This window comes from Enhydra lutris, unplaced genomic scaffold (genome assembly GCF_002288905.1).
Source record: "Enhydra lutris kenyoni isolate GAN:26980312 unplaced genomic scaffold, ASM228890v2 scaffoldscaffold7, whole genome shotgun sequence".
Lineage (NCBI taxonomy): Eukaryota > Metazoa > Chordata > Mammalia > Carnivora > Mustelidae > Enhydra > Enhydra lutris.
In genome coordinates this window covers 33,821,391-33,844,925 of record NW_019154091.1, presented here as the reverse complement: position 1 = coordinate 33,844,925, position 23,535 = coordinate 33,821,391, and the positions used below count along the sequence as shown (strand labels likewise).

The 23,535-nt window shown below is 42.3% G+C and overlaps 1 protein-coding gene across 2 annotated transcripts in view; it reads left to right on the top strand.

Moving 5' to 3' along the window:
• LOC111141982 (interleukin 1 receptor associated kinase 3) overlaps window positions 1-15,886 on the top strand; it is a 54,015-nt gene extending 38,129 nt beyond the window's left edge. For both annotated transcript variants that reach the window (XM_022494885.1, XM_022494884.1), the window contains 4 exons: window positions 11,753-11,951; window positions 12,222-12,284; window positions 12,373-12,537; window positions 14,334-15,886. In XM_022494885.1, coding sequence (XP_022350593.1) covers window positions 11,753-11,951; window positions 12,222-12,284; window positions 12,373-12,537; window positions 14,334-14,852 — 946 coding nt within the window. In that variant the 3' untranslated portion in view covers window positions 14,853-15,886. The remainder of the gene's footprint in view (window positions 1-11,752; window positions 11,952-12,221; window positions 12,285-12,372; window positions 12,538-14,333) is intronic.
• The last annotated feature ends 7,649 nt before the right edge of the window (window positions 15,887-23,535 follow it).

Here is a 23,535-nt window from a genome sequence, read left to right as displayed (position 1 = left end):
ACATTAGTGGCATTAATTTTTCTTTTGTGTGACTGAGCTCATCACATCCTTTCCTGAACGTGGAACTTGTTGGAAGAGAGGGGTGAAAAGAGATAAGAGTGTCAAGGTTCTGGTCTTTGACAGACAAGGGAGATGGGGAAGGCCACCAACGGGAACAAGGGAGCGTCAGGATGGAGGGCTACACATCCAGTCCCTGCCCATGGCCAAGGCTTTCAGCAGCCGGGGATGTGTCCTGCAGCCTCTTTCTGCAGGGATTAGGTGAGAGCTCAGGCAGTGGTCCTGACACCCATTTTTTCATTGTGGATAGGTGTCTTCAGGCACGTTCCCAGGAAATAGGCTCAGAAAGGAATGACTTGGCCGCAGGAGGGTTTTCAAGTGCTCTCAGGAACAACAGGGTTGAGGAAGGGAAGAAGGAAGGCAGAATTGGGCAGTTGGAGAAGCTGAGCTGAGATATGGTGGTAGAATCTGATCAGTCCTGCGTGGGACTGTGACTTGGACTCTGACTTGGGCGAGGTAGCTCCCCTCAGCCAAGGGCAGGTTCCAGGTAGAGGTTTAGCTGTGCACCATCAGCAGCCACTTCTCCCTGGCTGGGGTTTGTCTCCCTGGGTCCTGAAGGAGGGATCTGGGCCACACCCCTGCAGCCACTGCCGTCCTGGGGAGAGAGATGACTGCCTCGTGCTCTGCAGAATGGACCCAAATGATTTTTCTTTTTCATCTGCTTCCCTCCCCACCCACCTTCTTCCCATCCTTTCCTCTTATCTCACTATCCCCTAATGTTTCAGAGACATCTGATTTAAGAAACCGACTTTCTGCTTAACGTGATTCTGAGCAAATTGCTTAATTTCTGTAAGCCTCAGTGTTTCTCTCTGCAAAATGCTAATAGAACACTAACAGCATCTATCTCTTAGGATTAGGTGACATAAACTATATTTGGTGCTTGGCAGAGAATGTGCTTATCAAATGGTCGAATGGTGGCTTCTCTTATAATTGGTGGAGATGTGGTAGGAAGCCGGTGGCAAAGGCTAAGAGATATGATGGCGAATCTGTCCTTTAGCTTACCGCTCTTAATACATTCAGGATGCTATAATCAAAATACTAGAAAGTGGGTGACTTAAACACACTCTTATTGCTCACGGTTCTGAAGGCTGAAGTCCAAGATCATGGCACCAGCTGATTCTGTGTCTTGTGAAGATCCACTTTCTGACTCATAGATGCCCATCTTTCCTCTGTCCTCATAGAGTGGAAGGGGCAAGGGATCTCTCTGGGCCTTCTTTTATAGGGTTACTTATCCCAGTCATGAGGGCTCTGCCCTCTTGACCTACTCCCCTCCTGAAAGTCTCACCTCTACATACCACCCCACTGGGGATTAGGATTTCAGCTTATGAATTTGGAGGGGAACACAAACATTCTATGCATGGCATTCACCTCCATCATCCGCTTACTGTGTTTGGAAAGTAGGACCCACAAACCAAGCTCTGTTTTAAGAAAAACCACTTCTGTGTCAACTTATATTTATTGAACATCTTGAACATCAAGTTTATTTTAGGTTACAAATATTTAGGGAACATCTTGTATTTGGAGAGCCTTGTATTAGACCACGTCGGGTAGATGCTGGTGGTCATGATATTGTCCTTGAAGGTTCCACCTGGTGAGCAGAGGGATAACACCAACACAGAAAATATATGCTACAACACTAGAGAAGCCCAATGCCTGCCTGGTCTGAGAAGGGTCATTCTACTTGCAGAGTTCCAAGCCCAGCCTTTGAGGAGATGGGTCATGGCAGTGGATTGGTTGAAAGAACAAGAGAGAATGTTCCTAGCAGAGGCAATAATTTGTTCAACGGAAAGATCAAGTAAAGAGTGTTTAATGAAATCCAGAAAAATGGGTTGACTGGAGAGGAAGGGATGAGACTGGAGAAGGAAAGGGCTCCTGGGAGGGATGAGTAATGTGGGGGGCAGGGGTACAGTGGGGTTGCATGCTAAGCAGGCTGAAGGGACTCTTGAGACGTTTCTGGGACTATAGGTGGGAACAGAAAGATTCTGGAGTCTCTTACGATGTCTCACACTTAGAAGGAGGCTATTGCTTCCTGGCCAGTATCTCAGGTACTTGTCTGGATGTGGTCAACTATAAAATAATTTCAGTAACACTGCTAGACAGAGTGCCCAGCAGTGTTACAGATACAGGCAAACAAAAGAGATCTGGTCAGAGACAGAGAATTTCATGGAGGAGGCAGGATTCAAACTGGATATGCGCTACCAGCATATTTTATGTTTTTTAGGTGGGGAAGGGGCTGCTGAGGGTTGTTGCCTTTCTGGGTTTTCCAAAGGGATCGAGCACCCAGACATAACCATCTATCAATTATGCCCGCTCGGGCATGTGTCAGGGTGTGGCGTTCCGGGGCTGTGGGCATTTTTTTTGAGATTATGGTTTCACAGGGCTCATCAGTGTGTCGCTGTCTGTTCCAGAGCAAATCAATCCCTTCTACTGCCAATGAACTCTTGGCCTTTCTGCTGAGCCTGCCAGCGAGAAGGTTAATTAGTACCAACTATAACTATAGGTAGACCCTCCCCCTCCCCCTTTCCTTGTGTGCACCTGTTCTCTAGAAACTGGAATGAGATCAACTTCTTTCATTCGGGGCACTGAACATCTGATGGTAACGACATTCAGCCTTCAGCAGTCTTGACCGGATGTGGATTGGTTGACCCAGATTACCCTCCTGATTCTTTCAAATGAACTCTTCACTTTGCTTTAAACTTCGACATCCCTGATTCTTGGTCCCTGTTTGTCCAGGCTAGTGCTTTGAGGAAGGTCTGAGATTCCTATTCTTCTGCCCGTGTCAAATACATTTTCTCATTCTTTGGAAGGAAAGGCCACTTCTAGGAGAGTTGTCATTTTATTGCACGGCCCTGATAATTGGCTCGAAAAAAGACATCTCAAAAGGTGTTCGGCGGGGGCGCCTGGGTGGCTCAGTGGGTTAAGCCTCTGCCTTCGGCTCAGGTCATGATCTCAAGGTCCTGGGATCGAGCCCCGCATCATCCGGCTCTCTGCTCATTGGGGAGACTGCTTCCCCCTCTCTCTCTGCCTGCGTCTCTACCTGCTTGTGATCTCTGTCAAATTAAAAAAAAAAAAAAAAAAGGTGTTCGGCAGTGACCTTTTCTAAGACTAAGTCAGGGCTCTGTTTTTGATGGAGTAAGAAAAGGAAGATATCATTACCTTTATTTTCTTTTCTTCATTTGGACCTCAGATTGATAAGTCGCAGGAGAGTTTGCTGTATATCATTTGACATCATTAAATAATGTTTTTAATAGTATGAAATAACATGGAACAATGCACGCAAAGTAAAATTAAGTTAAAAAAGCCAAATTGAACTAGTATACAATGTACAGTTATGACTTTGCAGAACTACAAATTCATGAATTTTTCAAAAGATTAAGGGGTACCTGGGTGGCTCAGCAGGTTAAGCCACTGGCTCTTTCTCTTGGCTCTCAGGTCTTGAGGCCATGAATTCAAACCCTGTGTTGGACTCTGTGCTGGGCGTGGAGCCTAGCTTAAAAAAAAAAAAAGATTAAAACATACCACACTATGAATTTAGATGGAGAGACTATGGCTTTTTCACGAATGGTTTGTTTTTTCCTTTTCTATCATGTTTTAAAAATTTTTTTTAAAGATTTTATTTATTTGACAGAGATCACAAGTAGGCAGGCAGGCAGAGAGAGAGGAGGAAGCAGGCTCCCCGCTGAGCAGAGAGCCCAAATGCGGGGCTCGATCCCAGGACACTGGGATTATGACCTGAGCCGAAGGCAGAGGCTTAACCCACTGAGCCACCCAGGTGCCCCTGTTTTAAAATTTTTTAATTAAGGATTATGTTCTACTGTTATAATAAAGTAAAACTCCTTGTGTGGAAATGGGTAGGTGACTTCTGCACTTCTTCCCAGAGTTAGGGGGAGGCAGTGAGGTAATGAGTGTGAAGCCCAGGGCCAGGCTTAGCAGTAAGCTGTCATTCCTCCCATGTCATGGACACTGTCTCTAAGCATCTCGTCCAGCCTGTCCTTGGACCCTTGTACAGCACGTTATTAGTACTCCATTTGGATGCAGCTCTAACCCCTGGAACTTCATTTATTTTGAGCTAAAATCTGTCTTCCTGTGACTTGCCCATTAACCGTTGTTCTGCCACTATGATTATCTGTATATACTCCAAGGAAACACAAGATGAATTTCATTTTACATTTGCTTGGTAATCAAGAGTTTTTATCTTTTATGAATAGCTGAATAAAAAGGTTTCTTTCAGCCAACTATGGTAAATTGAAAGAGTAGCAAACGGAAAAAGGAGGGTTAGGCTTTAGTCCTGGCTCTGCCATTAAGAAGCTATTTTGGAAAAAAAAAAAAAAAAGGACAAATCTGTTTCATCCCACATTCCATCATTGATGGATTGGTAATGACTTCCTACCTGCAGTGTTGAAAAGGAACCTGGGGTGGGTGCATTCTGAACTCAATTAGTGATGTCTGCCAAGGAACCTGGAAGATGCTTTGGCAACATTTGGGTCATCTATTTGCCATAGAGGGAGTGGTGTGGGTCCGCTTATGGTTTCAAATTCTCTTAATGAACAAATTGATCAGATCAACACATATTTGCTTGATATCGCCTATGGACTCAGCATTATGCTTATGTAAACAACATAAGCTGGTTTCTGAGTAAGTGCCAAATGGTATTGTTGGGGCGGCACAGTGGGAAGTTGGAGAAAGAAACACGACTGAAATTCAGGGTAGCAGAGTGAAAACTTCAGGGAAGAAGTGAATCTTGGGCTGCAAAGAGGATTTGAATGAAAATAAGGATTTGAATGAAAAATAAAATTTCATTTGAATGAATATGAAAATAGGTACCTTGCAGGTGAGGGGAACAGTATAAAGAAAGTCTCCAGACAGACAGTACTTAGCACTGCCTACGCAGACTGCCTTAGTGAGTGCTAATGGATTCAGGGGGGCTCATCAACTGCAGACAGATTAAGGAACTTGGTGAAGGTCAGCCTGACTTTAGACGTGACAGAAAAGCTCATTGAGTAACTTACTCCTCCCAACAGCCCTGAGTTTGGGTATCATTGGTCTTATCTCAGTGTGACAGAGGAGAACGCGGATTTAGAGAGTTTTGTAATTGGCCTCTATCCCATGTCTGCAGATGGGGAAGGAGGTAGGGTTCCAGGTTTGTGTGGGTCCAACAATCACGGTCTTATTAAGCAATTAAGTGTTCTGAGCCAGGATTCCTGGGAGCATGTTGGTTTTCTGGGCAGACGGAGAAACTGGGCAGGAGAAGAAACCGTCACGAGTGCAAACTTGGGAAATGTTGACATTGAGCGCCTAGTGAAAATGGCAGTAGGCAGCAGACTTTGAGGGGAGATTAGGCCTGGAGGTCTGTTTTGGGAATCTTCATCTTGTTCAAGCAATGAGAATAACTAGTCTTCTAAGGAGACACTGAGGACATAGCTGTAGAACACCCAAGGAGGAAGCCAAGCCCACATTTCAAAGGTATTTTCAAGAAGTCTGGTGGTTTAGTTAGCCCAAAAATGTCTTAGTAATTTGAACTCTTCAAAGAGAATGTTATAAAAACAAAATTCACTTCCAGATGGTGGAATTTAAGGAGGAAAAGGATTTAAAGAAAAGAATCTTGCAGAGTTGAAGTCTCTGTTCTTGGCAAAGTCTCTGTTCTCCGGGAAACGAAGATGTTTTTGACTTACAGAATCACGTAAAAGCATCTGAAAGCAGTAAACTTTCTTGTTATTTCCATCCTATCCCTTAGCCGGCTTAATTGTTTTCACATTTATGAATGATTTTAAAGTGAAATGCGTTTTATCCTCAGCATTTTTCATCCCAGGCATTCATTCCTGTTAATGTTTCCAAAGCCGAGATAATCTCAGTGAACATTTCTAATGTTTCCTCTAAGATCATGTTCTCTGTCTCTATTGCCATGTGTCTCCTGCCAAGTAAAACAGCCTTTCATACAAGGGAGGTGGTTTAGGAAGGAAAGGAGGGGAAAAGCCATATGCTTAAAAATGAATTCTTTAAAAAGGGAAAATGATCAGAGATGTATGGTGGTAGTTAATGCGTGGAGAATTCCCTTTGTGAGGGACTAGAAACACCGAGTGGCTGGGTGGGAGGCCAGAAGCCACAGATAGGCCCGTTCCTACAACCATGTCACCCTTGCCTGAGGACCCAAGCTCTGCCTACATTTACCCCCCAGACCTGATGTGTGTGGCCAGGACTCTGCTCAGCTCCATATTTGGTAGGGATGTAAAACCTGCCAGGAATGCAAAGTCCATTTGTTTGGTTGATTGTTTCATTAATGAGTCTCCTCCCTCTCCTCTCCCCGCACCCCAAAGACGTACTTTTGTTTTTCAGAACCATTTTAGACACAAACAATTGCTTTTCCTCAGATTTCCCTATTTCCCCCTGAGTGTCTCCCTTCTTCTAAAATTTCCAGATAGGTGCATTTTTTTTCTCAGGGCTGCCAGCACAATTAAATAGTACATAAATTTATTTATTTATTTAGTACATAAATTTAAATTTGCCCTATTAATTATGTTTGCCATCACTGTCTCTAAACCCCAACATTCACTTATTTATACACATGTGTACAGATGTGCATGCACGCATTTATGCCAAACAATTCTTTTTTCTCTCCACGATCTGAGAGTATCTGGAAATGTTACTTTAGTCAGGTCAGAACTTCTCTGGAACTCTTCTGAAACTCAACAGATGCCCTGACACTAATTCACTCGAGGATCCTCAGCTCTCCAGGGTCACGTGCATCCCTCTGTACTGCGGTGACTTCAGACTGGTGCCTTGAACTTCTAGAGCTACCCAACCAGTTTCCTGGGATTTTAGGGTGGGTGTAGGATGGACAAAGGCCAGCCTACATCCTTCAGAGTATATTTCAGGGCCCTCCCTGTGTAGCAGGCCTTCTGATTACATTTTCTCATTTAATCCTTGCAATAACCCTGAGAGGTGAGCCTTCTCAGATCTTTTATCCAGGAGGAAACTCAGCCTTAGGGAAGTTGTGCTGGTTTGGTTAGAGACAAAATTTCACATTAAAGGCAGGAATATGTGTCACTGGCTGGGCCTTTACATGGAGAGCCTAGGACTCATTAAGTCATCAAAAAAGCAATAACCACCTTTAATACTGTCTCTGAGTTCTGCCTGGGTTCAATGGAAAAGAAAGAGAAGGTCATGCAATTGGAGGGGAAAGAAAGGGCTTCAGCTTCGACAGATGTATGGCTTGCTGAAGTGGTGGGGGAGAGGGTGTGTATGCCCTTTTCCAGTAACCTGTAGGTTCCCTGAGAAGCTGGATCTTGCCTCATCCGGTGAGGGGTATGGTGGTGTCATAACAGCTGTGACAGACAGCAAGATGTCCTATTGCCTCAGGCTGTCACAAAGTGGGCAGTGGGTCCTCTTTATCTCTGGGACCAATTCGTGGGAGTCCAGACTTTTCTGGAGAATTGCCAGGCACTCAGAGACTGGGCTACTTTGTATCAATAACTCCCCCTAAAATCCCTTAAAAATACGTCTTTTTAAAAACCAGTTATGTGCTTCCCTGTCAAATGTGTATTTGCACTTCCATTCAAAATCTGCATTAAAATCTAGAGGTATCATCATGCTTTAGATTTTAGGCCCAATGGCTTTGACTAAATCAGGAGAAAAACTAGTGTGCAAAGAAAGCAAACCTTGTAGCCTTTGGGAGGTTCAAGTCCCCCAGAAAGAATTGTCCTGGAGACCCCCGGCAATAGAAAGATGAAGTATGTGACTCCCCAGAGGCAAGATACATATTGACTGTCTTGTGTAGGATTTTCCCTGTCTCCTCATTGTACCACCACTGATCCTTGTCCTAGGAGAATCATCTAGAGAGGTGATGGTCTGTGTTATAGTAAGTAGCTTTATGGAAAAGAATAGAGAAGCAGGTTGTGGAGACACGAAATTAAAGGTGTGGACCATTACCTGTATTTCTCGTCTGCCTCTTTGGTAAGCACGATAGCTAGCAAGCTGCTCATTTGTTCAATTAATCATAGGGTTATATGATTGCAGTTAGTTTATGTTGTCTTTCTTTTATTAGTCTGTTTTTACCCCATATTATTACCATATTATATATTATATATTACCCCATATTATTATATAATATATAATTATATATAATTATAATTATATGATATTATATATTATATATTACCCCCATATTCCATTGACCTGCGTGATAGTTGAAGGCATAGCGTGTTCTATTCAAGGCTGTAGTAAGGGAAAGAATTAGGATGGAACTTACTGTTGAAAGGTCTTTTGCAATTCCTACTTTCTTAAAACAGAACATTCTTCTACCTCAGCTCCTGCTGACTTTTGTTTAGAATGGAGTAAATCACTGCACTCAAAATCCGTGTTACACGCTCGAAAGTGTGCTGGTCTTTTCACCAAATATCATCATTAAAAGTGTAAATGCAGTGCCCTAGGACGATTTCACACTCTTACTGCCGGCCTCTCACTGACCCGAAGTCCTCTGTGGGTGATGTTGTGTCACGCATTGTGGTTACCCGTTCCCCCAAAGTCTGTCGAAAGCATGAGTCAGTTGCTGACAGCTTCCCACTAGCTTTGCTGAGGGCCAAACCAAGGGATTAGATTACGATTTTGTTTTTGATGCTTGGTTGTTTTTTTTTTCTCTTGTGCTTAGAAAAGACCCATTCTTCAGGAATTCTAAATGTTTTACAAAATCAGCTTTTGCATCCTCATGGGTCTAGCATTTTAAGTTATGATTTTATTATACCTTCTTTAGAGCTGGAGTTGAGGAGGAAGAGGGCAAGATGTTTGACACTGAAACTCTGGCCTTCAGAGCTTTGCTGTCTCTCTGTGCTGAAATCCAGTGTGTGCGTGCAGTGGGAGGGGATGTGTGCAGAAGAGAGCGAGGCTGTCAGTGCAGCAGAAGCTGGGGAGCAGAGGATGGGGTCCTGGTAATGGGAGTTAATGAACCTCTCTGCCCATCTCACCTCCCGGCACATGTGGCAAACTCCTAAATTAAATATCCTGGTGCTCTGAAATGATCAAGGGCTCTCCAGAAGCTGCCTCCTTGATCGGAACACTTGAAGTGTACACGTACCTATGGAAGAAGTAATTATGAACTCAATGTCTATTCTTATCTGGAGCTGGAGAGAAGGTAGGGTCTGCCTCTAGGGGGCCCACATCTTCAGAGGTTTGTCAGGATCGTCAACACTGTTTTCCAGAAGAGATAGAAGGTGGGTGACCTAGATGTACGTAACCCAGGCTGCCCTTGGGAGCTGCCAGGTTTGCCATATATAGAGAAGAGACAAGGTCAGGAGAAAAATGAGGACTGGGATTGATACAGTTGAGGACTGATCCAAGTCTGGAGGGCTGGACCCTCTAACGTTCTCATACATGCCTGGGTCCCACAACAGGTGTGGGTGCTGGGACAGATACATGAGGTGGGCTCTTTGGATTTTGCAATTCTCCTGCCACCCTTAAAGGACAGAGAGTGACATCAAGTTGAGAATGTGTTCTTCTGGATCCCTAAAGGGTCCTGTGGAATGTCTTCATGCTGTCTGTTGGCAACTCAGTTCTAGACAAAGTCTAAGCTAGAAATCTTTTTTTTTCTTCTTTTTAAATATTTTATCCATTCACATGAGAGAGAGAGAGAACAAGCAGTGGGAAGAGGCAGAGGGGGAGAGAGAGAGAGAGAGAGAAGCAGACTCCCCACTGAGCAGAGAGCCTGACACAGGGATCGATCCCAGGAACCAGAGACCATGACCTGAGCCGAAGGCTGATGGCCAGCCAACCGACTGAGCCATTCAGGTGTCCCCAGGCTGGAATTCTTAAAGATCCAGCTTTGAATCCTTGAAACAGAACTAGGACTCTGAGTACTCTGGATTATTAGAACACCTGCAATTCAGACTTGTGAAACTAGATTCTGCCTATCAGCCTACCTGTACAGGGCCAGCGGGGGACTTCTAGAACTTTTGTAAGATGCAGTATTTTTTCAGGATTAAGAATTTCTTGTTCTTTTCCCGTAGCTATTAATACTATTTTTTAAAAAGATTTATCTATTTATTTTAGAGAGTCAGAGACAGGAGTGGGAGGAGCAGAGGGAGAGGGAGAGAGAATCTCAAGCGGATTCTGCACTAAGTGTGGAGCCTGGGCTCGATCTCAACGACCCTGAGATCACAGCTTGAGCTGAAATCAAGAGTTGGACGCTTCACTGATGGGGCCACCCTGGTGCCCCGCTGTTACCACCTTTTTTTTTTTTTTAAAGATTTTATTTAAAAAATAAGCAGAGAACAGAGATCCCAATATGGGGCTTGATCCAGGGATTCATGACCTGAGCTGAGGGCAGAGGCTTAACCCACTGAGCCACCCAGGTGCCCCATCCACATTTAATCACAATGTGTAATACTGTAAATATACCACTTGTCGTTTTGGATGGGCAGGCCTGGTATTAGAATCTTTGGTTTCCAGGAACAAAAAGCAAACTCTGAAGACCTCCCCAAGCAAAACGGAGAAACAGAAACTTTCTCTTGGCCCACCCACCCCTTTATCAACATCCATCTGCCCTCTTATCATTTGTTACTAATTTTCATCTTCCTTACCATTTATTGGGCATTATTGTATGCCAGGTAGTGGGCTGTTTATATTCAGGTCTGTGAGTCCCCTTGTTCGCCTCATTTCACTAGCGAGGAAAACGACACTGACTCAAATGGGGCGAAGTAAGCCAGCCACAGTCAGGGAGCCAGGGAAGGGCAGAGCTGGGTCTCCCAGCAGGTGTGGGCGGTGCGAAATGCATGGGCTTGGCCTTTCCCTTCCCTGCTATGGCAGCCTTTGGAGGATAAAAGTCAGCTGAGGCTTACTTTACTGTCAGCCATGATGTTAAGTGATTCTTAAGGTTTTTATGGGACAGGTAGCTAAAACTGACTCTAAACACTTCGCCTTTACCTCTACAGGTGTTTATCTTCTAAATAAGTCTCAAACACATTGTTGTCTTTACTCCATAGAAAGTCCGTAGAGATGGGACAGTGGACTAGGGTTATCCTTAAGGCAGGAGGATTCCTCACCTCATGGCAGGTTAGTGGCTCTCCGCTGATAGGCTGGGCATTCCGCAGCACAGCTCTGGGCACCTAACAGGTACTTGATTAATAGCTGATTAAAACCCAGTTCATGTCCTCGTTGTGTATCAGAAGAGCACCAGGAAAGCTGCTTTGGTTTAACTTTAGTTTCTCTTGCTGGCAAAACATCAACTTTACCCAGCAATTCCCTATATGTATCTATAAATTTGAAAAGCTCACTGTTCCTAAGTCAGGTTTCCAGCTTACTTTATGTTTTTAGGATTGATTGATTTATTTGAAAGAGAGAGAGTGAGAGACAGCGTGTGCACAAATGGGGCGAGGGGTGGAGGGAAAAAGAATCCCAAGCAGATGCCCCACTGAGCATGGAGCTCAAGGGGGCTCAATCCCAGGACCCTGAGATGACGACCTGAGCTGAAATCAAGAGTCGGTCGCTCAACTGACGGAGACCCCCAGGCACCTCAGGTTTTCATTGTAGAGTCTCATATAATACTTGTATTTATACTTTAAGAAAAATGAGAAAATAACCTCTAGTTCATGGAAGACTATGTATGTCTTTGTGTTGTTGGCGTTTGGAATTAACTGAGCTTGTCGTTTTGTTTTTCACCAGAATGCCTTTATGTTTTTGTCTTGTTGGTCCTTGATTACAATTTTAGTGCAAACATACTTCTGGATGATCAGTTCCAACCCAAACTAACTGATTTTGGCATGGCACACTTCCGACCCCACCTGGAACATCAGAGCTCGACCATAAGCATGACCAGCAGCAGCAGTAAACATCTGTGGTATATGCCTGAAGAGTACATCAGACAGGGCAAACTTTCCATTAAGACGGATGTCTACAGCTTTGGAATTGTGAGTACCAGCTCCCAGTCAACCAAGGAGGAAAGCTGATGGCTAGGAATGCTCTAAATTCTAAGAAATTTTTTTTAAGGGCTTTCACTTTTAGACCTATTGATTTACTGTTGCTCTTGTCTTATATGTTAATGTTATGTAATCAGTCAAATAGTAAAATGGTAGTTATTGAGTAGAGTGAACGTTATCTATTGTCAAGGTTAATCACTGCAACTGACTCTATGGAGGTGTTTAACATATGTAACTCATTTTATTATATGTTTCCCATAGGTAATAATGGAAGTTCTGACAGGTTGTAAAGTGGTGTTAGATGATCCAAAGCATATCCAGCTGGTGAGAATTATCTTTATTTCTGTTCCTATCTCCCCGTCATTTCGGGGGTAGAGTTCTGAAAGATAAAGTTGTCTTCTTCTCTTCCTAGAGAGACCTCCTTATGGAATTGATGGAGAAGAGAGGCCTCGATTCATGTCTTTCATTTCTAGATAAGAAAGTGCATCCCTGTCCTCGGAATTTCTCTGCCAGGCTCTTCTCTTTGGCAGGCCAGTGTGCTATCTCGCGGGCAAAGTTAAGACCATCAATGGATGAAGTGCGTACACATGGTTTTATTCAAAACCAAGCCCACAGAACCATAGAAAATCTGAGCTGGATAAATTGTGTCTAAGTGACACAATTTGTGATAAATTCTTTATCAATGGGGCAAATCCAGCCCCTAACAGAGAATTCTAGCCTCATAGTTTTTGCAAGTCACCAAGTCACAGTATTTGGTACTCTGGCAGAGGTCATTGCTGGGTGAGACCAGGGCACCACAAAAATTTAATGAAAACACTTAAGTGAGTAGTCCGAAGAGAATTTTATTCAACACTCGTTTAGAGATCTGGTCCATTAAAAACGCATTATATATTTCCTCTATTGATTTTTTAAATTTACTCATCAATTTAATCATCCATTCATTGATTTGCTTATTTGTTCAACAAATATTTAGCTAGTGCTTACTTGACATGTGCTGGACTTGGTTCTGGGTGCTGAGGGTACAACAGTAATCAAGAGACAGTTGCTGTCCTCAAACTCACAGTCCAAAGTGAGAGTCGGTTTACTTAACATGGCATTCCAGGATGGAGAGATAAGCGTGATTGTAGGTGGAAGCCCAGGTCAATATGGGAGCGTAGAGTCGGAACACATACCAAGTCAAGGAAGCCTGTCGATGGAGGTGACGGCTGAGCTCTAGTCTAAAGAAGGGTGAATTTAGGCAACAGTAAGGACAGAAAGACATGTTAGTCAGGGAGAATCCAGCTCAGAGATGATGGGTTTTATGGCACTAATACCGCAGGCAGTTCATGGACGTGGGATATGGTGACGGAAAAGCTGGGGTGCTTAAAATGATAGAAAGTTTCAGGTGATAGAGGGACATGAATTCCATTCCGGGATTTGGGGTTTTACCCTGAGTCTATCGTAGAGCTATGAAAGGGTTTTAAACAAGAGGTCAACAGAATCTGAATGTAAGGAGCACTGGCCTGGGAGTCAGAGCTACATTTTGGGCTTAGCACCACCAGTAAGAGCTATGAGACCAATGTTGGGCCCCCAAAAAGCTATGAGATATATAGTAGAAGAAACATGGAATTGGGAGCCAGATCTGAGGTCAAACAACAGATCTGCTCCTTACTGGCCAGTGATACTCATTACCTTTATCTGAGCCTTAGCTTTATTATCTGTGAAATGGGAACAATAATATTGTTTGTGCAGATTAAATGAGGTGATGTGTATGGAAGCACTTTGTAAGTAGTGAGGTTCTCTAAAGGTATTTTTAAAAATTACACGTGTGTGTGAAGAGATGTTACATGTTCTTCCAGACAAGGTCAGCAGTTTTCTCAACTTGGGCTGCACATCCAAATCAACTGAGAAGCTTTTAAAATACAGATTCCTGGGCCCCTATCTTCATATGTTGTTGGTGACGATCTTTAGGTTGGGGCCAAGGGATCTGTATTTTAAGAAGGCTCCTATAGGTAATTCTGGCATTTGACAACTACAGATTGGGTCCCCTGGACCCTGACCCTTTCCAGTATTCCACATATTAAGGTTGAAGTAAAAAACGTACAGAGACTCACCCCAGGTCACACAGTAGTCGGTGGCAAATCTGAGCCTCAACTCAAGTCTCTTGGTATTTACTTCAGGCGGGTGTCTTATATTTGGCTTTAAGTCTTTTAATTTACTCATTAAACTGAAAGGGTTTAGCTTATTTTTAATACCTTCCCATTCAGAACTCTATAGTTGAACTTAATTCATGAAAATAAGAGAATATTCCAGAATAGGTAGATGGGAAAAAAAGGTAAAAGGAGAGGCTATGGAAGCTTAACGTAGATATTTCTTTGCTTCTTGGTGAATTAGGTGCTAACCACTCTTGAAAGTGCTCAGGCTGGCTTGTATTTTGCCGAGAACCCTCCCACCTCCCTGAAGTCCTTCAGGTGTCCCTCTCCTCTGTTCTTGGAGAACGTACCGAGTATCCCAGTGGAAGATGATGAAAACCAGAATAATCATTCATTGCCTCATGATAAAGGTTTGAGAAAAGATGGAGTGACTCAGAGAGTTCCATTTGAATGTAGCCAGTCTGAGGTGACATTTCTGGGCTTTGACAGAACGACAGGCCGCAAGAGAAATGAGGACGCTTGCAACAGGCCCAGTTCTTCTTGTCCAGAAAGTTGGTCTCCTGAGCACGCAGCAGCTCTATCCCAGGACCCAAAGACCTATGTTACAGATATGGAACCTTCGGCCGAAGCAGCAGGCCATTCGTACAGGAGCAGGCCCGTGAAGACCAGCAGTTCCTGTGAATTTTCCCACAACGAATGTGAACCATGCAAAAAGGAATCGATTTCACCAGAAGATAAAGAAGGAAGCAAGTATTGCTAAGGCACCTGAGTACAGGTGCCGTCTTGGGAAAATATTGTCACCGTAAGTCATGCTAAGAAGACCATCAATGCTGAGTTTAGGTGATGGAGATCAACAATCTGGACAATGCTATTCCTTTCTTCCCAATCCCTAGGCTTAAACCTAGGCTAAATTAGAGCCATTCAAAATTACTTCAGATCATGAGCTCTGACTTCAGACAAACAAAACCTACCAAAAGGGGACTGGGTTCTACCGGCTGCTTCATCATCAGCGCTATGAGCCCTCGGAGCCTACAGTCTGCTAAGTGGGTTCAGTTCAGTTAGATCCCATTGTCTGGTGTAGCTTGCTTGATAAGGTTGTAGGAAGTATCTAATTTGTAAATGTTAACAGATGCCTTTTTAAAGAATTACCTTTTGGTTTGTTCTAATTAACTCTTAGTATGTTTTCTGTTCATCCCTGTCAAGCCTGCCTGCCTGAAAATGAGCCAGATTCGCTCTTGCCTATGACATGTTCACTGTAGAATGGGGATTCTTGCCCAAGATCTGGATTTCTGTATTTAAATTCTTAGGATAGTTTATCACATATCATATGTTGTTGGCTATTACTACATTTTTTTAAAACAAACTTAGAGACCTATTATATCCTGAGAAGAATGTATGAAATCTTACTCAAGTAATTTTTGTTTCTGAGAAAAATGGCTGGTCACAAGGTCTGCGTCAGCTTTTTGTTTGATCGTCTACCTGCCAACTCTGTGCCTTTTCTCCTCCCGTTTATTGGGTCTCCCCCTATTGAAATCCTACCCAGTCCATCAAGGCCCAGCAGGACTGCCTCCTCCAGGAAGCTTCGCTGATCTCTCCAGCCAGAAGTACACACACTTCATCAGCATTCCCATAGCATGGTTTTGTGTTTCTATTTTATACTTGTTATTTTCTGAATTGTAGCAAAGCTGCCTGTGCCACCTTCTCTCTCTTACTAGATTATAAACTACCTGTACTCATGTCCTATTGTTGCTATAATAAATTTTGACAAACTTAGTGGGTTAAAAAACAATGTAAGTTGGGGTGCCTGACTGGTTCATTCAGTAGAGCATCTAGCTCCTGACCTCAGCGTCATGAGTTCGAGGCCCACATTGAGTGTAGAGATTACTTAAAAAAAAATATATATATATATATATATATATATATATTATTTTTAAGTAATATATATAATTTTACAGTTTACAGTTTAAAATATATATGTATATATTTTAAAGATACATATATACATATATATATGTATATATATATTAGTTATTTTACAGTTCTGGAGGTCAGAAGTCCTTGGCATTCTTTCTGGAGGCTCTAGGGGAGAATTTGTTCCCTTGCCTTTTCTAGCTTCTAGAGACTACCTGTGTTGTCTTCCTCCATCCTCAAATCCAGCATTGTGGCATCTCTGAATCTAGATTTCTCTTTCTTTCTCTCTTTGACCTTTTCTTCATCACCTCTTTCTCTTAGTTTGGCTCTCCTGCCTCTCATAAGGATCCTTGTGATTGTGTTGGGTCTACTCAGATAATCCAAAGAAATCTCTGCTTCTCAAGACCCTTAATTTAATCACATAATTCACAGATTTCTGGGATTAGGACATGGATATCTTGCAAGGGGGGTGGTGGGAGAAGTGGTAGGGGAGAGGGCATTACTCTATTAGATTTCCCGAGTGTGTAGGAGCCAACTCTTCAAGGCCTAGTATGTGAGCCTGTACCGAGCTGTTGTTTCCTTACAAGTGAGGTTGAATTAAATTATCTCTAAGAACCCACATACTAAAAAATTCAGCCATAGTAAACATTGCTGAGTGAAGTGGGGATAAGAACTGTCTTTATGATGATGGATAGAAACATTTCAAGAAAACGATTGCCACGGGGTTAATGGAATTTCCCTATCTAGAACACTTATAATAAAAGGGTAGACCTGTAGCCTTCTGTGCATCAAAGGAATAGGCTCACACATTTTTTCTTTCCCCCTTTTTTTTTTTTTTTGTGAGTTATTAGGGTTGGGTTAATCATAGATTGGAGTCCAGATTTAAGAACAAATGATTAAAGAAGGAAGTCATCAGGAATCAGGGTCAAGTGAACAGACCAAGGTCAGAAACATGAAGCTACAATTTGGGAAAAAGGGCCTCATGGTGAGGTTGAAACACAATAAGCCTTAGTCTGATTGAGTCTGATTGGCGGGCCACATAAAGACCCAGGTAAGCAGTTGGGAGAGGTCATGCTCAGGCTGGTCCTCAGAGACCCTGACTACCCCTTGCTCTCTTCCCCATATGTTCATGGCACCCTTTAACAATGCTCCCAAATTGCCCATGTCCCCAAACCAGCAGGGGCAAAAGGGTTGGACTAGACTTTGGATGATTTCAATTCCTGTGACCTGTCCTAGTTTGGAAACTCTTGATTATCCATGTTAATGAAAGGAAACATAAAAGCCTTTGATGTTTGGCTTTATTTCTGTAAGCCATTACAAGACTGATTTAGCTTATCTTAGAAATATAGTCTGAAAGTCTTTTGGCTGAACTGGGGAATTAGCCTGGGACTGTGTGCAGTTGCCATTAATAACACAAAAGTGCTAATCAAGACAATCAAGGATTGACTTTATGTTAAACTGCTTTTCACTTTGAATATGGGCCTCCCAGAACCTTCCATGAGAGGTCATAAAGGAAGCTGGGGTGAACACAATCCCGCCCATGACTCAGCCCATGTGGAGGCTGTTAGAATTATGTTGATCTGAATGTGCTTATTTGACTTAAAGCAGTGTTTCTCAAACTTTAGTGTGCATCCAAATGATGTGGAAGCCTTGTTAAGAACACAGATTGCTGGAGCCCGCCCCGTTTCTGATGCATGAGTTCTGGGGTTAGGAATTGGGCTTTCTGACAAGTTCCCAGCGGCTGCTCGTGCTGCTGTTGTGTATACTCTTGGAGAACCACCACTTGAAAGTGTTCTCATATCTTTATAAATCAGTAGCTTCTACCTTTCCATTTAGGTGTACGTTTTTTGGGAGAGTAATCATTTTTAAAAATTCTTTTGTATTTAACCTATTACTTAGGATTTTGCTTAATTGGAGGAGGAGCTCTAGAAATATTGTTAATCAGTAATCTTTTTTGATAAGGTCACCTTGCTAAGGTATGACTACTTTGGAAAACTTAAAGAGCAAGTCAGATTGGCTGGCAATAACCTGATCAATGATATGGCAAGCAGATGTCACTATGGCTGGAAATGAAAAGCATCTTCTATTTGAGTGATCTAGTCCTTGATTTGCCTTCTGGTGGGTGTGTCAATAAATGTTAATTGATAGGAATTCAATCTTTCATCCCACTTTGGGCAATAAGAAGGTACCCCTGTGGCTTCAGGAGGTGGAGACTCAGGTACATGAAGAAACTGAGAATGAGCTCCCAGTGTTCCCTTCGATCGATTAAGGGAATTAATTCATTCCCTTATGAATTAATAAGGAATGTCACTCATTTTCATCCTTATAATGTACTATGGGCAATCCCCCAGGCCGATCCCATTTGCTTGTTAGGTTTTTGTCCCATTTTATAAGGCCCCAAAGCATAGAGAAAAATATTTTGTTGTTTTTGAAAATAGGTATGGGATTTCTGGCACAGTCACTTTTATTGACTTCTTGAGAATTGTTATAATGATCTGTGACTCACGGCATAATGGTGTAGTTTCATGGGGTGGTACGTTAGCCTGTGTAAAAACAGCTTTTAGGACCTGAGGTGTGGTGAGGGTAGGAAGTGACGATTATCACGAGTAGCATCTATTAAACATCGGCCAGATCAAGGCACTGTATTGGCTCCTGGGATACACCAAAGAAGGAGGAGAAGGCAACTGGCCCGCTCAACAGCTTGGTGACATCTCTCTTTCGAACCACACACCTATGGAACTGAAAGTAAAATGGTGAGGCGGTTACTGTGCACTTTCAAGAGGGGAAGGAAGGCTTTTGAAGAAGCTTACTGGAGGGAGAGAGGGAGGAGAAAAAATAGCAAAGGGGGCCCAGTGCTATTGCAGAGTTCTGCACAACACCAGCTCTGAGGCTGGAAGGATAGTGAGGGCAGAGGAAGCCGGGTCCAGAGCTTTCTGTGTTTTTTCCTGTTTATCCTTCACAGTCACCCCAGAGGTCCAAATCCCATTTTAGGGCGGAGAAGACTGACTTAGGTTAAGGAACGTGACTGGGGTCCTCCCAGATCTGGAAGAGCCACGATTTGAATGCACATCTGTCTGATATCACGGCCCACGCTCTTTCTCATACTCCACAAAGAAGCCCCCGCAGATTCAAGCTCTGACGAAAAGGGATGGATGTGAAAAGTCATTCGTTGATTCCACAGTGTTCATAAGCACACAAGTCTCGCCAGGTCTTTGGCCTTTTTCACTGTCCTGCTGCTCTATTAAAGTTACCCACATCTATAGTCATTAGATGTGAGCTAAATATACTCTCTGATCCAACCATTCATTCATTGAATGAATGTTTATGGACTGCTTCCTTTGTGTCAGGGCTGTTCTGGGAGGTGGGGACACAGTGAAGATCACATCCAACAAAGATCCCTGCCCTCAGGGAGCTTATGTCCCAGTGAATAAATGAATGAATGTGTGAAAGGAAACTATCATGGGAGAGTTTTAATTTTGGTTCTAATGCTCACTGGTGGCTATTGGAGACCAGCCTCACTGAGTTCTGTCAAGGTGTTGTCTGGAATTAGACTCTGGCTTCTTCACCAGCTCTTTCTAGGGATTCACAGAGGTTCCTCCTTATCCTATCGTACAGCTGATGTCTCCATGGTAGCTGGCTGCTTTGCTAATAGTGTGCACGAGGCACACTCGTGCCTTGTGGCAATCATAACAGACCTGATTCTTCTACTGATGTGGGGTTTCTTCAGGACATTTATTTGGCTTCTAACGGTGTCTTCCACTGCCCTCTTTTAAGGACTCTGAAGTACCTGCATGTACCTCGCCTCCCTATCACCCCATCATGTTAATTGTTGACTTCTCTCTTCTCCAGAAAACTGAGACTTCCTGAAGGCAGGGGCTATATCCTGCTTCTTTTTGTATCTCTAACAACTAGCATGGTACCTGGCACATGATATGGCTCAATTAAGAAGTTGTAAAATGAATGAACCAAACAGTCCTTTAAAACATCTTCAAATCATTGGCATCAAGATATCAAGATAGTCATCTACCTTTCATCCAAAGTGCATCTTTCTTTTTTTTTTTTTAAGATTTTATTTATTTATTTGACAGAGAGAGACACACACAGTGAAAGAGGGAACACAAGCAGTGGAATGGGAGAGGGAGAAGCGGGCTTCCCGCTGAGCAGGGAGCCCGATTCGGGGCTTGATCCCAGGACCCTGGGATCATGACCTGAGCTGAAGGCAGTTGCTTAACCAACTGAGCCCCCAGGTGCTCCCAAAGTGCATCTTTCTAATACCCATACTACCAGCATTCATTAGCTTAGATGGTTCCATCCTACTATTCGCAGATAAAAAGTTATTAATGTCAAATAGTAATGTCTGAGATATTTTGGAAAAGAAGAATTAGACATTGTGTACATTGCTTATAAATTTGCCTCATGGTGGAAAAATTCCCAAACCATTTCTAAGCAATGGTAAACCAATATTTTGACAGAGGATAAACTGGTATGTGTAATAGTTTGTTTCCATCTTTCTGTCATATTATTTATATATATTTGATGGTCTATTGAAATTGACATGCAAGTATTTTCCTGGGAAACATTTTTCCTCCAAAGATCTACATTGCCTACCAAACCTTCACTTCAGAGCCTTCTTATTGATGTCATCTGTCTCATAGAAAACTTTGCTGTTATTTCTATAAATAGCAAGGGAATATTTCCAAAGTTTGTTTTATTGGCTCCTTAATTTTAAAATTTCCTGTAGAGCAACACTGATTGCAATGGAGGGTCAGCAGGTGGAAAGAGCCACTTGTGGGAGATTCAAACTCAGTCAACACTGAGGTGTCTAATAGTGTGGTAGATGCATTCATCACTTATGCTTTGAATGCCTACTATAAGGCATTACTATAAGTTCTGTTACTATAAGATCAAGGAAAATGATATTTTTTTAAAAAATGACTCTTCTCCGGAGTCACACCAATATTGGAATGAGGATGCAAACTGAAAACTTTTTATTCAAATTCAGGAAAATATCTGCTCTGAAAAGGGGTGACTTAAAAATTAAAGGTATCCCCCATTTGAAAATAAAAATAGCAATAAATATGTGTTTATTATTTCATTTGTTTTAATTGTATCCTCCCAGGTTGGCAAATATTAAAGTAATTGACAAGAGTATGAGCAAAGGGACATTCTTGTTCATTCTTGGCAGGAGTGAAAATTGATACAACTTTTCTAGAAGACAATATGTATCAAATTTGACAATATGTATCAAAATTTTAAATGATACACTTTTACCCAGCAGTTTGTTTAGACTTTATCCTAATGAATAAAAATTGCACAAGTATGTAAATATGAGGGTAAAGAACTACTTTATGATGTTTACAATACTAAAACTTGGGGGGAGCACCTGGGTGGCACAGTCAGTTAAGCATCTGACTCCTGATTTTGGCTGTAGTCATGATCTCAGGGCTGTGAGTTCGATCCCTGTGTCAAGCGCCATGCTCAGTGTGGAGTCTGCTTGAGATTCTCTCTCCCTCTCCCTTTGCCCCTCCTTCTTTTTTTCTCTCTCTCAAATAAGTAAATACATCTTAAAACAACAACAACAACAACAACAGAAAACTTTGGAAACAGCCTAAATATCCTTTAGTAGAAAAATGGGTTAAATAAATTCTAGCGCATATATACCATTGAGTCATATATGACTGTCATTAAAAATTATTTAGATCTTGTTTATTGCTATGGAAATTTGTTCTTGAAATATTATTGAATGAAAAAGCAGGCTATAGTATAATATGTTCAATATGGGCCCATTTATAATACTGGATATTTTAAAATAGTATATGTTTCATGCAGAGATCTTTGCCAAAAATGATGTCTTTTTCCAGGCTATGGTATTTGGTTGATCCTTAGTTTCTTTAGACTTTTACGTATATGAAATTTTTATAGTGAGCATGTATCGTGTTTGTTACCAGAAAATAATAAAGCTATATTTATGTTGGAAAAAATATTCTATACATTTCTACATTTGCCTGGCTCTTTGCTTCGTTCCGCCCCTGATAACAACTGGCAACTACCAGTAATCTTATATTCCATTGCCCTTTATTATTTCTCTCTTCCAACCCTGGTGGCCGAAGCCCCCAAGTAGATCTGTCTGCTATCCCCTGAATAACAGGTTTTGAGAGGACTTAGAGAAAAGCAATGTGAGATGCAAAAACCAGACAAGCCGAAATACAGAAGAGTGGAGAACAGATCACAGCGCACAGCTGAGAATGCTTTAAAATTAATATTAGTTGATTTTGGTAAAATCTTTAAAAATTACCCTTAAGCTCTATAGTTACAAATCAGTACTTCAAGGAATAGCCTACAGTTCAATTAAAAAAAATTTTTTTTTAAAGATTTTATTTATTTACTTGACAGAGAGATCACAAGCAGGCAGAGAGGCAGGCAGAGAGAGGAGGAAGCAGGCTCCCTGCTGAGCAGAGAGCCCGATGTGGGGCTCGATCCCAGGACTCTGAGATCATGACCTGAGCTGAAGGCAGCGGCTTAACCCACCCAGGCGCCCCTAAAAAAATTTTTTTAAAAAGGTCTTTGGAGAAATAGATTTTTAACCATCAAGTATCCGTTCTTCAGACTTGTGTCCCACTATCCCTTTTTAGCCTAGGTAAAACTTTTAACTTGATAAATTTAGTAGGCTCGGGGCTGTAGTTATCAGTTGAACATAAAACTTGCCACAGTGCAGAGAGCATGTGACGAAATACTGCATTTTTCTCCAGCAGGTAGAGTTGGAACCTATGTAACAAGGCTAATGGGGCCCACAATACATTAATTATCCAGGGAAATAGCAAAGTGGACTCCAGGGTAAAATACCAGTTCTAGTGAGTTTTATCTGGAAGGACTGTTTTGTGGGCACAAGTTACAGAGGATGTAAACATGATAAAAAACGCTTCCGAGACAAATCCCGGCTAAAAGATAAGTTAGTGCTGGCTTCTTAAGAGCATAACATGGCCATGAATTTTGTTCTCTTGGAACCAGATAAATGTGTCGCTGCTATTTTTGTGCCTGGAAGAGAAACACCAGGTAATACCATGGTACCATCACTGCAAAGATTTCAGCAAAAGAGAAGTTAAGGAGGGGCACCTGGGTAGCTTGGTCAGTTAAGCATCTGACTCTTGATTTTGGCTCAGGTCTTGACCTAAGGTGGTGAGATGGGGCCAGGCATCAGGCTCCATGCTGGACGTGGAGCCTGCTTGAGAGTTTCTCTCTTCCTCACCCTCGGCCCCTCCTCCTTCTCATGCACATGCATTCTCTCTCTCTCTCTTAAAAAAAAAGAGAGAGTGAGAGAGAGGGACATTAGGGAATCTAATACATAAACATAGTGTGAAGCAAAATCATTCCAACAGCACACTTGGGAGAAGCAGGCATAACTTCTGGTACTCTTCTTTATCCAATTATTCACTGATGATAATTTCATGTCCTCCTGAAAGTGTATTGGCTAATTATAGTGTACTTGCTGGACAATTAAACATTGGATCTTGTGATATTTCTTCTTATTTTAT